At 36.1% G+C, this 16506-nt stretch overlaps 1 protein-coding gene across 1 annotated transcript; it reads left to right on the forward strand.

Annotated features, from left to right (window-relative positions):
* The first annotated feature begins 2801 nt into the window (after nucleotides 1-2801).
* si:dkey-68o6.8 (nuclear body protein SP140-like protein) lies at nucleotides 2802-14874 on the forward strand. Its single transcript, XM_052133182.1, has 8 exons — nucleotides 2802-2808; nucleotides 6904-7069; nucleotides 8894-9071; nucleotides 9539-9721; nucleotides 10140-10322; nucleotides 12233-12334; nucleotides 14296-14432; nucleotides 14732-14874. Exons 2-8 carry the CDS (start codon nucleotides 6929-6931, stop codon nucleotides 14783-14785), a joined length of 978 nt encoding a protein of 325 aa, XP_051989142.1. The 5' UTR covers nucleotides 2802-2808; nucleotides 6904-6928; the 3' UTR covers nucleotides 14786-14874.
* The last annotated feature ends 1632 nt before the right edge of the window (nucleotides 14875-16506 follow it).

Raw genomic sequence — 16506 nt, forward strand, 5'->3', positions numbered from 1 at the left:
ATATGTGAAGTGAAGCATTATCTGTACGTTAGCAAAGTTATAGTATTGTACAGCAAACATGTGTGTTTCATAATCTTCCTTATTATTTTCATAATCTGTCATCTGATTGGCATGACAAACAGGTTTTTTTAAATAGAAATTATTTGTTTGCAATTTGGAATGTTACAGCCTGAAACAAGCCAACCGGTCTAACAGGTCCATTTCATTTGAGCCATAAATGCATATGATAAATGCATAGAAAAGCTTTTGTGGAAGCCAGTGTAACATTTTTACTATTAGCTTAATACATACTAGAATAGAAATGTATGGACTTTCAAATCATAAATCTTTACTTTGTATTTAAAATAATCATTGAAAGATTAAAAAAAAATAAAAAAAAGAGAGATGGAGATGAGGGCCCGTTTCTTCATTCCTGTAATGATTTTCTCTTGTTTATAGTTAGTTAAAGAGATAGGGAATTTGTTTGTGTTTTGTTTTTTCTTATCGTATATCTTATTTTGGGGAGTTAGAATTGTTTTCTTATTTTCTATTTTTTTATTGTTTTGGCCATTCTCAACTCCGAAGCATTTCCTTCCTGTCTTTTGAACATGCATTTTCAATAAATTCAGCTTTATGGTTATTCTGGTTGTGGAGTCATGTTTATGTGGCATCCTTACCCCTAGATGGGACGTAACAATGTGCATGGCAGTAGTGGGGAAAGTGGTGTCAATAAAAAAATCAAAATGTGATCATAATATCTCAGAAATTCATTTAATTTATGACATCGTCATTGAAAGAGTATTTAGAGGCCAGTTTTCTAACTTGTCATTCAGATTTTAAATTGGAGGCTGCAGCAATCACCTCTGGCAAAGAGATCTAACAAATAAAAATGTAGTGATTTCTTATCTTGTAGGTTTTCAGCCCAGGACCATTGAAGAAAGCATCCTGTAAATAGGACCTTGGGTTTACGCTACCAAATTATTTGAAAGCCTTCATGCACTCACTGGAAAGACCATACAATGGTAATTTGTAATAATCTCGTTATTTGTATTAATCTTCATAGTACTTTGATATGTTTCTAACTGGACCGTGGTCAAAATAGCTTGTGGTTTGAAATGCAACCTTAGATTATTGCCTCAGTTTTATGAGTTCAGAACCTTCTTATTGCAGTTGCATTTTCAGCTGTGAACAGAGAAGATACAGAGAAGCATGTTATGTAACATTAATTGACAATACGTTTCAGTTTTCTGTTCTTGGTGAAACTTTTATTGTGTGTGATGACGCCAGTGCAGAAGAGCTGTTGTAATACCAGAAACTCAGGTTAGATGGGAGAGTGTTGTAACACATTTTTGTTCGCTGTCTCAAATTTGTATATAATATTTGAGCGCAAGAAATTAAAGAAGTTAGAAATGTTCTTATTACCTCTGAATTGTGTAATCAACATTTGTACAATATTTAACAAAGACCAAAGACAGACACAATGGGAATGACAGACATGTCCTTGCAGGTTAAGGAAGGGGTAAGAAATTGTAGACGAACTGCCACAGAGGTGCCATCCAGATGAACCACTGCTTGGTTCCAACAACCCACTGCAAAACCTCCCGATATTGTCCCAGCACCTACTGCCAAAGATTGTTTCTTCTTTATAGATCTTAACAGATCTTTACAGCTGAAGCAAGCCAGCTCTCTTTCATTTCCTTCCAGTAAGACCTAGTGTGAGGATGTGGCATGAGAAGTGATCATTTGTCAATCCAGGAACAGTTTTACATATGAAGATCTAATATTCAAAATGTGTATAACATGAAACACATTTACAAGTTCAACCATCAATAAAATGCAAGAAACAATCAGTAAAGTCCACGCAACACACATTATTTCAGACTGAACTCATGAACATTACAGTGGCAAAACATAAATATAAATACAAAAGGAAATTATGTATTTCATTGCACGTTCTCCTGCAGTTTCCCAGTGAAATGTCCAGTTGGGGGAGCCAAAAGTGAGTGAAAAGGTGTAGTAATCACACAAGGTTTTTAAGGTGAATATTCGCTGGAAGTTTTAATGAGTAAAACGTACCGCTCTTACCTAAAACTTTAACCTAAACCCAACCAATAGTGTCCTAAATGCAAATGAGAGGTGAACAAAACAGACATCCTTACCTTAAACCAACTCCTAAACCTAACCAATAGTGTGATAAAAGCAAATACTACATGAAAAGCATGTTTTCTGAAGAAACCTCGCCATTTTGTGTCACTTCTACAGTATGCCACCTTTGTTTCGTGAGTCTGCTAGCATGCTTGACTGGTCTCAAACCACGGTCTTCCGAGTCCTAAGTCAGGTAAGCTATCATGCAAGTTCATCATGCTGGAATAAGTGTGTAAATGCAGGTGGGTCTGTGATACAAGTGTTAAAAATGATCATATTTCACATGATGATTATAGAAGGCTAATAGTGTTTTGGTTACATAATATAACAGTGTGTGAATAATTGTGCGAAAAATACGTATTTATAAAGTCATAATCAGGCAAAGCGTAAAACGTGGCAGGAAATAACATTCATTCTACGTGACTGCTGTAGGTTGCATTATTTATAGTAACATTATTAGAACCAGAAGAACATTTAGGTCAGATGTTCTCATTTTATGGACACTGATCATACAAATATTGTATATTTTAGTACTACCAACAAAAATGTTGTGATTGGAAAGGAGGGTGGCTCTGTTTGTCATTGCGTCTTTTCATATGTGGGTGTGGTCAAGAGACCAAAAATACACTTAACTGGAAAGATCAGAGATCTGCATTCACTCTGTGGGGAAACTGAAACTGTAACGTAAGTGAACTATTTTGTATCCTAGAACTAAAAATTATACCATAATATTTATGTTATGATCATTACACTTGTCATAGCTTTAATCTGTTGGACCTAATTACATTTGTCCTATTCACACATGGATGTGGTGTTAACATCTCTGGTGATCCAATCACAAGTGGTGAGCCCAGATAGATTGCTGTTTACACCTGGAATTTAAGGAATAGAAACCCAAAAAGGAAAAGTCTGTTATTCTGTTATAAAAAAGTATATTATTTACTAACCCTCATGTTGTTGTTGGGTTTTTGTTGTTGTTTGCCTTTTGGACAGTTCCTGGTCACTGTATGCCTTTATTTTATCGAAGAAAGCACCATAAATATTCTTCTTTTTTGTGTTAAACGGAAGAAAAAAACAAAATCTTCACTTTTGAGAGAACTACTCCTTTATTTGTGTCTCAAATGTATCTCCAAGAGGAGGATGGGAAAAAATATCTGTTTTTAATTAATTAATTTATATATTTATTAGGGCTGAAAATTTTAATCGAATTAATTACATGGTGTCCCGATTAATTAATCGCGATTTATCGCATATACAAATATTTGCTGAGAAAACCCCTCATATAACAATAAGTCAATATATAATGATGAAATAATTATTACATAGTTATCTTTAAATATAAAAAAATGATATATATATATATATAATACAAAAATATTCAGATAATTAAAATGCATTACATTCTTGTGGCAGAAGAGTTCATCATTGATAAAACAATATAAAAAGCGGCTTTAGAATACAATGTATTGTTTACTACCATATTATTGATCATAAGTCAATCATTGACACACAGTTCACAGCAATCCATTTCACAAGTGAATTTGTCAATCAGTTGGAGATTTATTATGAGGGCTTGTTTAAGAACCGTCAATGTACACCTGCGTCAGACATTTCTTTAATTTTTTTAAGAAACAAGACAGGGGTATACATAGGGTGACCACCTGGCTATTGCTCTGTTGCAGGTCAGCAGACCTGATTTTGCGGGACAATGCCGGACACGAGGGAGAGATAACTTACTATTATTGTACTAGGTGAATAAATATTGATTTTATGTTAGATGTATTTTTGCAGTGATGTTAAATGTTAATGACGGCGCTGTGAACGTTACTCAGTTTGGCATAAGGTCTATGATACAGACTAATTTTAACAGCTCAGACCTACTCAATGTAAATATAATGAAGTGAAAATAATAATCTAATCGTTAAAAAGCATATTTCCAATTAAGCACATCAATTCCATTATTAAAGACTAGAAAGATTAAATGCATTCTTACTGGATTCAGTGCATCTTGAATTCAAAATGTTTGTCTGATCTGGCTGCTTCGAGTATGGCCTTCTCATTCATTATGACTGTAGAACTCCTGGCAGGTGTAGGTGTTCACTTTCACCAGGAGTTCACTTTTGATGAGGACCACAGATGCTCAGTCCCTTGTCTCTGTCCACGTCATCAGTGAAAACACCCTCTCCACGAATGCATTGGTGACAGGAATGCTCAAAGCCAAAGATATCAGAGCTGTCATGTTTGGGGCACTGAAATGCTTCAGCAGAGCTGTCCGTGAAACTTCGGTGGCATAACCTGCACTCTCATTTTTTAGGGTCACCTGTAACTGGATTTAACCATGTATATATTTTCTCCAATTCTTTATTATATGAACAAAGACACTTTTTCTTCTCGGGAGCTCCGGATAGACCCATTTTTCTGTTGCAGTTTTTTCCAGTGTTTTCCTGCTCTGGCAAGAAAAAAATGCTGCGCAGCACATGTTCGGTATTTTCTTATTAACTTTTTTTTATATTGATTTTGTAATTAAAGGACGATGAAATAAAATGATGGCGAAATAATAATAAAGATAAAAAATTATACAGACAAAATTGAAATGAAATATGACTTGCGGGACGCGGGAAAAAGCTTCCAATTTCGGGACTGTGAAAATGCGGGACAGGTGGTCACCCTACTGTACGACCTGCGTCAGACATGCTTGTGTCGCATCTCGGGTGTGTTGCGTCATAAAAATTAAATGTTTAGATCACTGTGTCGAGTTAAATATAGTTTAATACTCAATCTTTAAACACATATTGAGATCCCTTAGTTCGCATTTGAACCCTTAGTAACGCATATCTGTGTTGTTTTCTTCACTGTATAAACTGTGTGTTTCTCACACAGCTGAAATTTCACTTACTGCCCTCTGGAGTATACAGGTGGTACTACAAGCATGTGATTAAATGCGTTAATTTTTTTAGCGCGTTATTTTTTGTATAATTAATCGTGCGTTATTAACGCGTTAACTCGACAGCCCTAATATTTATTTAAAGTGACATGACATATAATGGTTAACAATTTACAGGTTTGGTAGGCCAAATAAACACCAGATGACAACAAACAAGGGATGAGAAATTATTAAATATAAGTAACATAATAAGGTCAATGTAAATGAATAAACATTAAATACTGTATGAGACATTCAAATCCTTAGATTAAGTTTTAGGATTTTTTTTATATTTCTCTAAAATATTAAAATATCAGCTTTATTCTAAAATCTTTACTCTAAATTGACATCCATTAGTAAGGCAAGTCATGTGTGATAATGACAAACATAGGTGCAAAGTTGTACCTGTCATTGCAAAGACTAAAGTGGTCTGTATATACTGGAGAAAGCTTTCAATGGCAGCTGCTCAGCTGGTCAGAAGCTGTTGTGTTTTGGGTGATGGTCCTGGTCCCCCAGCATGGGATGATGCTTGCTTGTAACACTGGTCTTTTTAGCATGGCAAGTATGCAATTAGAAATCTGCCATTGTTGCTTCATTGGCAATTTTTTGAGCTGATAATCTAAAATGTAAAACTCACACAAGATATCACCCTAGAACAGCTAGAAAATTATGTAATGACAATTTTGATTGACTGATTGCAGCATGAGAATGCAAACAGTTCCAGTCCTTCATTACAGACTGACAGATATCAGTGCATTAGCATCTACTAAACATTATGAAATATTTGTAATTTATATGTTGTTTGCAAGATTTCTATCTGAATTTATGGCTTTATTTCAATGGCCGTCAAGGGGGAAACATATTTGTTCCCAGTGTGGCATTGTGGTATGGGGTAGGGTGTAAAGGTGCAGTCATTTTGGTCCATCAGTGGATACATGGATGATATCAGCACAACAAGCTGAAGAGAACAGCAGCCAGGCAGTGCAATACACAACTAACTGGGAGAAAGCAGCACTGTCAGATGATACCCGTTGGCGTGAAACGATTCTCGCATAAACGAGAGCAACAAGCTAGCCAAATAGCTAAGGGTACCAACAGGATCAAAACAGTGCAATACTGAAAATTGGTGGCCATGCAGAAGTGATGTTCACACAGGTGACACAAAGCAACCCTTTTAATTGCACAGATTTGCACCAATAACAACATCACTAATGGAACCGTCTATCCTGCTACACCAGCATAAGTTGAAGTTGTAGGATTTACCAGAACAGTTCATTTTTATCTAAATGAGCAGCAACCCAATGCAGTGACTACCAATCAGGAGTGCAGCCAGTGAAGCCCACATGATTCAGTGATTAATAAAGTTGGATAAAGCTATTGCCATATAAAGAGACTGTAGAGAAGGATTCCTGAAGAAGTTTAGTCACCACAGTTAACTCAAAACTTCATCATCAACACATCATCTCTCTGTTACACATGCATCTTCCCATAACATTCCCACATCAGAGCCAAGGAATCGATTCCTGATTCAGATATCACTACACCAACAATACTGGATTTTTTACAGCAACCCCAGCAATTATTTGTTGTCTGTGTGAACACCCCTTGATCTGTAACATGGCATTTACGACTCAGGTGATTTGTTCATTCAAGACATTTCTGGTACTAAGTACCCATGAAGCAAAGATGACAGCATCCATGTGCCAGCAGCTGAGCATTGAGAGGAATGGGCATGCTAATGGTTATCTCTCTTTACAGAGCTCTTTGGTTACAACACTTGGTCTAACACTGTAGCTGATGCATCATTACATATATATAGACACTTTAAATAATAACAATATGTTCTGTTTTAGCAGAGATAAATACACAACCAACAACACTATGGACCTGGGTTTTTTCACAAAGGAGCAGTTGTTTGACGTTTTCCGTAAAAACAAGACAAAGCTATCTACAATTAAAAAACCAAAGACGCTTCTCCGCCATCTTGAGGACAATGGAGTCATTAGAAAAGGGCTTTATGAAGTAAGCTTGATTTTAAAATTGTATCTACTGTATGTCTGAATTTATTTATGAAATTAAAACTTTAAGAAAAGTTTAGTTACATTTCATTTGTAATCTAATATACTGTAGATTAAAGAGAGCAAAGCAAAAGCAGCCAACAAGTGTCCGGCATACATGGGAACACCTTTAATAGTGTTAAAAAAATAACATCCCATACAGTACTCATAAAGTTGGATGAGACCTGTAATCTAGACAAAGGGTGACTATTTGAAGAAGCTAAAATACTGTTTTATGTTTTTATGTGTTTATGTGTCTTAAAATTGTGGACACGAAGAATAAAAAGAAATAATGAGGAATTTTAATATATTGCTGCCTTGCAAGCATTGAAGAGACAAGAGGGACTTAAACACAAAGCAAATTAACAAGCAATTAAGAATTGAAAGAACATTATAATGAAGGCTAATCTTGTGTTCACCAAAACTCTGTTCCAGAAAAGAACCAGCAGACTTCTTTTATATGATACAATTTCTATGTTGAAAAATCAACACTTATTATCAACAGTCACATGTAATTAAATAAAATATATTGTTCCCTTTCGTAGTTCACTTCAATGCGTCATCAGTAGCTGACACATCGGGAACACCCCCAGGTGGTGATGATGGTCTGGAGCCCTATAGAATTATAAACATGTTTGGGTTTATTGCGCTTAAGCAACAGCCACAAAGAAGCTACGTCATGGGCTCCTTATAAGCATTTGCTTGGAGCCATCCTTCAGACTTTCTACTCTTGAGTCCATGATCTGTCAGCCCATGATTTTTCATGCAATTTATGCAGAGTTGAGGATTATATTCTCCATTTTTAGTGGCAACACTTAACAACATCATTGGAAAACGACATCACTTAATTGGGGCTTGCCATTTTTTTGCCACGACATGTCCCATTTGAGTCAGTTGAGAGCAAGAGGTTGCATATGCTCTGTCCTGTTGGAGCTTTGTGAGTTTCATTGCACTAGCCAGTGGCATAAATCAAAGCAGCTGTTTGTTGTTTTGGTGGCCGCAACTGAGGTTTGTCGGTCACTAAACAGAGGCTGTCCAATTGGCTTGTGAACTCAATTTCAAATGTTTACTTGGAGGACATTTGTATGGCAGCAGGTTGGGCCTTTCCACATGCTTTTGTACTTCTATCATCTGAACGAGTGTTTAACACCTGCTTCGATATTCTGTCTGCTGGAAGAGGGCTGAACTTCTAATTCTGACTATAGTTTTTTGTGAGCCTCTGTATGCTTTCCACATGGGCTGGTACAGTCGGCAGCTACTAGTAGCATGGTGTTATGGTATACTGTTCCCAGAGTGTCATCTACTGATGCAGCATTGAAGTGAGCTAAGAAATGGAACATCTTGATTGCAAATGTAACCCTGTTTCTCTGAGTTGAGAACAAGGCATTGCATAGCTGGACATACTCCCTATTTACAGCACAGGTATGTATGTGCCCCTTGCAGAAAAACAGTAGGTGGGCATACGGCATGTGCCTGCATATACCCTAGACTACACTACTGCTTATAAGGATCCCATGCTGTAGCTCCTAAGTGGGCATCACTTAAGCACCATAAGCCAATAAAATTTCATGATTCTATAGGGCTTTAGACCATTGTGACCACCTGGGAATGTTTCCAATGTGTCAGCTACTGAGGAAGCATCTTGTTCCCTATTCAAGGAACCAGGGTTACATGTAACTGAGATGGTTTGTAGTGTAATAGTTAAATATTTCACTGGTGCTAAGGTCAAATCTAATTTGTAGTTTTGTAGTCACCCTGCTGTTTGTTTTTTGTCCTAACTCTCATGAAGGAGCAGAAACTTGTTGAGGACCCTGATGAGAGTGTGTACAAAGTGTTGACGCATATTGAAAAGATGGGAAAAGAGCACGTTTGGAAGTTTTGGAATTGTGTGAACCAGGAACATATCTTAGAGCGTTATTCCCAGCTCTCCAAGTTGACTAAAGAGCTGAATATAGAGCTGAAGAACTGTGAGAAAACGATCTATCTATCTATCTATCTATCTATCTATCTATCTATCTATCTATCTATCTATCTATCTATCTATCTATCTATCTATCTATCTATCTATCTATCTATCTATCTGTCTGTCTGTCTGTCTGTCTGTCTGTCTATCTGTCTACCTATCTATCTATCTATCTATCTATCTATCTATCTATCTATCTATCTATCTATCTATCTATCTATCTATCTATCTATCTATCTATCTATCTATCTATCTATCTATCTATCTGTCTGTCTGTCTACCTATCTATCTATCTATCTATCTATCTATCTATCTATCTATCTATCTATCTATCTATCTATCTATCTATCTATCTATCTGTCGTCTGTCTGACCGTCTGACTATCTATCTTTCCGTCCATCCTTTTGTCTCTTCTGTATAAATATACTGAGGTCTGCAACCTTGCTGTTTTTGTTTCTTATAAATGCCTAGCACATGAGAGCAATTATTTGAGGAAGAACAACAACACTGCAGAGAAATCAAAGCATCAAGATGCTGGAAAAGAAACAGTGGTTAAAAAAAGGAAGTCAGAGAGCAACTGTGAGAGTATCCAAGCTGGACCGTCATCACAAAGCACTACCAGTCAGCGGAAGACACCTGAACATGTGGGAAGAGGTGTGTTCACTAGAAAATAAAGAGGATATCTATCTGCCTGCCTGTCTGTCTGTCTATCCATCCATCTATCTATCTGTCTGTCTGTCTGTCTGTCTGTCTATCTATCTATCTGTCGTCTGTCTGTCTGACCATCTGACTATCTATCTTTCTGTCCATCCATCCATCCATCTATCTATCTATCTATCTATCTATCTATCTATCTATCTATCTATCTGTCTGTCTGTCTGTCTGTCTGTCTGTCTGTCTGTCTGTCTGTCTGTCTGTCTGTCTGTCTGTCCGTCCGTCCGTCCGTCCGTCCGTCCGTCCGTCCGTCCGTCCGTCCGTCTATCTATCTTTCTGCGTGTTGGTCAGTCTGTCTTTTTTTATAATAACATTGAAGTTTGGAACCTTGCTGCTTTCATTCTAAAAAATTACACAGCTCCTGATAGTCATTCTTTGAGGAAGAACAACAAGACTGCAGAGAAATCAAAGCATCAAGATGCTGGAAAAGAAACAGTGGTTAAAAAAAGGAAGTCAGAGAGCAACTGTGAGAGTAACAAAGCTGGACCGTCATCACAAAGCACTACCAGTCAGCGGAAGACAGCTGAACATGTGGGAAGAGGTGAGTTATCACAGGAGGTTAGGGAGACCGAAATATTTATATGTTTAAAAAAATATTCATTTTAAAATATATTTAATTAATAAATGATATACAGTATATAACACAAAAAAATACGACACACACCAGAATGGCTGCATACAGGTGCATTGAACACTGTAAAATGAACAGGAAATAAAACACAAGTCTCACATGCAGACGTATCTCACAAAATTCTTTCAATACACAGGCAAGTTTCAAGCATATATCAATTTAAGACTGAACATTTCCATTTAAATAAGTACTGGATAATGAAAATGTCAAACTATGGTAGTGTGCAGAAAAGTATTCTCTTAATTCTTAATAATACTAGTAAACATTACACCAAAAAGTGACACTATACACAAGAAAAAACTAGTACTCAGTTGTTCACAATCAGAATAAACGCAATTATTGAAATCGATATTAAATCTACACTTGAATCATCTTCTCTGCCTTCCTTTTTTTCTTTGCAATTTAACTGGAAAGGAACACAAGCTGCTCAACAGAGGATCCAATCTGGATTCAAGAAAGAACATCGCCACATGCTGTCACTCAGGTCACAAAAAGCGCTCATTAAGTGGCGGGTTTAAAATTTCAGAGGCCCCAAGCAACTGACCAAGCCGGGGCCCCATTTCAAAAATTATAATAAACAGAATTATAAACTTGATAAAAAAAATAGCATGTAACTATAACATGTTATATAACTAAAGCATGTTAGCATAGCATGTTAAATGAACTACTAAATGAAAAATAACATCAGCCGTGTGAGCTTTTTAAGTAATGTCCTGTGATTATTAACAGTTAATATATAATGTAGGTGCGCAACAGAGTCAGACGGCTCCTGTCTGTACCTTTAACTCAGTGCTTCTCAACTGGTTTTGCTTCAGGACAGATTTTACATTGGAAATCAAGTGTCGACCTGCCATAGATCAAACATAACCTGTATTTAATGTATCCTGGGTCACATTTCCTTTTATGTTGTATAGTTTTGTTCATGGTTTTCCAGTACAAGGACATTAATCAAGTGACATTATTTTTGTTGTTGATGTCAAAATCTACAGTCGTCTCTCCCCCTTTTAAAAATTGAAGAGCATATTTACTTATATGAGCCCATTATTATCCTGTTTGTTTCCTAATATTAAATATTTATACACATATTACACAGAAGGAAAGGCTCCTCATTACCATGGTTAGGTCAGTGTGCTAGTCTTAAATAGTAGTAATAATAAATTAATGTATTTATGAAAAATAAATACGAGCTGAAACACATCTTGAAATTTTAACTGCAGCTGCCACTGTTGATATAAAATGAGGTCTAATAGATTCTACCTACTAGGGCTGGGATAAATGATTATTTTTTAAACGATTAATCTAGCGATAATTTTTTCGATGCATCTATTAATCTAACGATTCATTTTTTCCAGTCCGATTCGATTTCGATTCGATTAATCGACTTGTGACAACACCGGTAATACCGGTTTCATCGGGGGTGGGGGTGTATAAAATGTTAAAAAAAAAACATTTGCCGGGAGTTTGATTGACTGGCGATCTGATCAATCAATCATAATACGCCATTTTTGTCCGACAAAGTAGTCAGGAGAGAGAAGATTAACGTCGGTGGATTTGAATTTGAATAATGGATTGTAGGCTACCGTACTGACGTCTTTCCGCGGTTAAAACAACAGTCCTTCTGATGTAGGCTACATTCATGTTTAGCCTATTTGATGCTATAAATTAACCAAGGAAAAGATGATCGGTTCACGAGCAGCTTTAACTGAGGCAATCTGTCACGACACATTAAAGAGCCACAAAATAGTAGGCCTATTTATGGTTTAATTTTCTTTGAATACAGTAGTACAACTATTTGGTCATTACATTTCTCTTCACCCAAGAGGAACAAAAGGATCTCTGGGACTTGCCTGTGAATAAGAAATGGCTTCCGGTCAAATGTGGGAAGGAAAAGGCCAAGCTGAACAGAAATGCACTGAATAGAAGTAAGTTTCTTTATTAATAAAATTTGTATTCATCTCAATATACAGTAATATAACAAAAGTGGATCCTCAAAGGAGTATGAACTATCATAGCATAAATAAATTCATAGTTCATCCAAAAATGAAATTTCTGTCATAATATATTCTCCCTCAAGTTGTTCAAACCCCATCTTTTTTCGATGAAACCAGAGTCACCATTCACTTTCACTGTATGGAAAAAAGATCAAATGAAAGTGAATGGTGAAAAACAACTCAGATGGACACAAAAACATGTCCTATGCCAAATAAAAGTCATTTTTATACTGCCCCAACAGCCACCAATAATGTTAACACACTGCATGGGAATGCCCTATATTAAGCGTGAAAATGATGTGAGTCCTTTTGGACAGTGCACTAAAATTGATAGACAAGTTAACCATGTTGTAAAAGCTTGTTTTTATCAATTGCGAGGCTTGGCAAAATTAAGACTTTTCTCTCTTTTGAGAACTTTGAAAGGGTGATTCATGCTTTCATTTCCACTAGGTTTGATTATTGGAACTCTCTATACCTGGGAATTAGCCATTCTTCTTTAGGTCGCCTTCAGATTCAAAATGCGGCTGCTAGACTTTTAACAGGGGCTCGAAATCGGGAACATATTATCCCTATTTTATGGTCTTTACATTGGTTACCTGTTCTCTATAGAATTGATTTGAAAGTACTCATATTGGTTTTTAAGTCTAGAAACGATTTAACACCCTCATATCTCTCTAACCTGTTGATAGATCACCACCCAGTGAGAGCTCTCAGGTCTGCCGATCAAAGCCTTTTAGTGGTTTCAAAATCAAGGTTAAAGTCTAGGAGCGATTGGGCATCCGCAGTAGCAACTCCCAAACGTTGGAACAGCCTTCCAAGTCAAATTAGAACTGCCTCAACACTACCTATTTTTAAATCTAAGCTAAAAAATATATATATATTATTTGGCCTACAATTTGTGACGTGATGCTTTACTGTATTTGCTCTGTTTTTGTATTATGTGTGACTTTGTGCCTGTCTGATTGTTTCTGATGGTAATTTATGTTTTATTGTAGGGCACATTGGTCAAAGGTAGTTGTTTTTAATAGTGCTCTATAAATAATACATTGATTGATTGATTGATTGATTGATTGATTGATTGATTGATTATTTGATTGATTGATTGATTGATTGATTGATTGATTGATTGATTGATTGATTGATTGATTGATTGATTGATTGATTGGGAAGAAAGTGTGCACAAGCCTTCATATGTTATCTACAACTATTTGAAGCTGAAGTGTGTAATTTTTGTTTTCTGTTTTCTGTTTCTGTACTTTCTTCTATCCCAACATGTAGAAACAAATATAAGTAAGCCATTCGTTGGTTAATTTCTTTGAAAACTGTAAATACTGTGCCTCAGTGGCACTGTAAAAGCTCAATCAGTGGCATGTGTCTACTTGAATCTACTTGTCCGATCATAGACAGAGGAGGGAGTTTTAGTGAAAGCAGTTTGAGAACAATGTTTATATTATGGGGCGGCTGTGGCTCAGTTGGTAGAGCGGGTCGGCCACTAATCGCAGGGTTGGTGGTTTGAATCCCGGCCCACGTGACTCCACATGCCGAAGTGTCCTTGGGCAAGACACTGAACCCCAAGTTGCTCCCAATGGCAGGCTAGCACCTTACATAGCAGCTCTGCCTTCATTAGTGTATGAATGTGTCTGTGAATGGGTGAATGTGTCACAGTGTAAAGTGCTTTGAATACTGTTGAGGCTTAAAAAGGTGCTATATAAGTGCAGACCATTTACCATATTAGCAATTAATGTTTAGTGGCTCAGAAATTACATTTCAGCTTTAATATTCAAATAGCTTTTGACATGACAACAGCTTAACTGGCCATTTCAGATTTTTATAACTAATACTATAACTAATAATTACTTTTACATCACAATTCACCCTATATATCTCTGCAGGAAAGCGAGACTGCATTAAGCATCGTGGAAAAATAATTACCCCATGGAAATTCGAGCAGCTTGGTGGGAAAGAATCATGCCACAACTGGAAGAAAAGCATATTATGCCAAGGCATAAACCTCATAACTCTAATGAAGGTATGGGGCAATTGATGCTGATAATGCTGATAATGTGCTTTATAGAGTTCTATATCTCGTATATATGTAACTAGATCTGTTTATGTCAAATGACTGTATAGTTTACCACCTATAAAAAGCTGAAAAGCAGCATCTTCTGTCCTGAAAAAGGATTCTCAGTTTTGTCATTTAAGAAATTACTGCATTGTTATTATCCATATAGCAACTGCATTTCAAATCTCATTGGCTTTTTCCCAACCCAAAATATTCTGTTCAAATCACCTTTTGTTTGTGCCTTGTGGTTCCTTTTTTCTTTTTAGAGGGGTGATTTGAAGATACCTGGTCATGTGGGAAAATTTACTCTCCGTAAATGATGTTCTTCCATAACGCAGTCATCAATAATTCATCCACCAAAGCTTCAAAATATTGACCTGTTTATTGGCAAAATATTGGCATGTTTATAATAAATTTGAGACTGTTTTAAAGAGCGTTTTAATGTGTTTCCTTAAATATCTAAGTTAACTAACTAGTTCCCTATAATCAAGATTCAAGATGTTTAATTCCAGTGGGGAAGAAAGACATTTTAAAGGTGGCTGTTTTGAATTATGCTATGTAAACAAATTGGATGCCAGTGCATGTGTGTTCATAACTGTTAAAACTCTCCACAACGTTGTCTAACAGTACCTTACAGAACTCCTTAATCCATACACACCCTCTCGCACCCCTCTTCAATGTTCTGGGGTCAGTCTTCTCATTATTCTAAAGTCAAGACTGTCAACTATGGGTGGCAGGTCATTTTAAGCAGTAACCCCACGATTTAACTCTCTCCCACAGTCTCTTCATCATCTATCCTCATCCTCCTTCAAATCAAAACTAAAACGTTCTCCTTTTTATTGTGTTATGTCAATTCTGGTGGTCAGATGACTCTTGCAACAAGTCAATTAGTCTTTAACTATGGTAATCTTTACCAGAAGAGGGCAGCATTACAACATAAAAATTCAATTTTCAGTACACACAGTCTGTAAATGATTATAAGTGGTGGATCATGTTCTTCGAATGATTATAACAGGTGGATCATGTTCATCAAATCATTATAACTGGTGGATCATGTTCATCAAATGATTATAACTGGTGGATCATGTTCATCAAAGGATTATAAGTGGTGGATCATGTTCATCAAATGATTATAACTGGTGGATCATGTTCATCAAATGATTATAAGTGGTGGATCATGTTCATCAAATGATTATAACAGGTGGATCATGTTCATCAAATCATTATAACTGGTGGATCATGTTCTTCAAATGATTATAACTGGTGGATCATGTTCATCAAATGATTATAACTGGTGGATCATGTTCTTCAAATGATTATAACTGGTGGATCATGTTCATCAAATGATTATAAGTGGTGGATCATGTTCATCAAATGATTATAACTGGTGGATCATGTTCTTCAAATGATTATAAGTGGTGGATCATGTTCTTCAAATGATTATAACTGGTGGATCATGTTCATCAAATGATTATAACTGGTGGATCATGTTCATCAAATGATTATAACTGGTGGATCATGTTCATCAAATGATTATAAGTGGTGGATCATGTTCATCAAATGATTATAACTGGTGGATCATGTTCTTCAAATGATTATAAGTGGTGGATCATGTTCTTCAAATGATTATAACTGGTGGATCATGTTCATCAAATGATTATAACTGGTGGATCATGTTCATCAAATGATTATAACTGGTGGATCATGTTCATCAAATGATTATAACTGGTGGATCATGTTCATCAAATGATTATAACTGGTGGATCATGTTCTTCAAATGTTTATAACTGGTGGATCATGTTCATCAAATGATTATAACTGGTGGATCATGTTCATCAAATGATTATAACTGGTGGATCATGTTCATCAAATGATTATAACTGGTGGATCATGTTCATCAAATGATTATAACTGGTGGATCATGTTCTTCAAATGATTATAACTGGTGGATCATGTTCATCAAATGATTATAACTGGTGGATCATGTTCATCAAATGATTATAAGTGGTGGATCATGTTCATCAAATGATTATAACTGGTG

Source organism: Xyrauchen texanus, chromosome 8, assembly GCF_025860055.1.
Source record: "Xyrauchen texanus isolate HMW12.3.18 chromosome 8, RBS_HiC_50CHRs, whole genome shotgun sequence".
Taxonomy (NCBI): Eukaryota; Metazoa; Chordata; class Actinopteri; order Cypriniformes; family Catostomidae; genus Xyrauchen; species Xyrauchen texanus.

Bases quoted from the DNA above. Each gene is read 5' to 3' on its own strand.
- si:dkey-68o6.8 (XM_052133182.1), top strand. From the start codon at position 6,929: ATGGACCTGGGTTTTTTCACAAAGGAGCAGTTGTTTGACGTTTTCCGT. The intron at 7,070-8,893 runs GTAAGCTTGATT...ACTCTCATGAAG, and splicing joins TTAGAAAAGGGCTTTATGAA to GAGCAGAAACTTGTTGAGGA. The intron at 14,433-14,731 runs GTATGGGGCAAT...TTTTCTTTTTAG, and splicing joins ACCTCATAACTCTAATGAAG to AGGGGTGATTTGAAGATACC.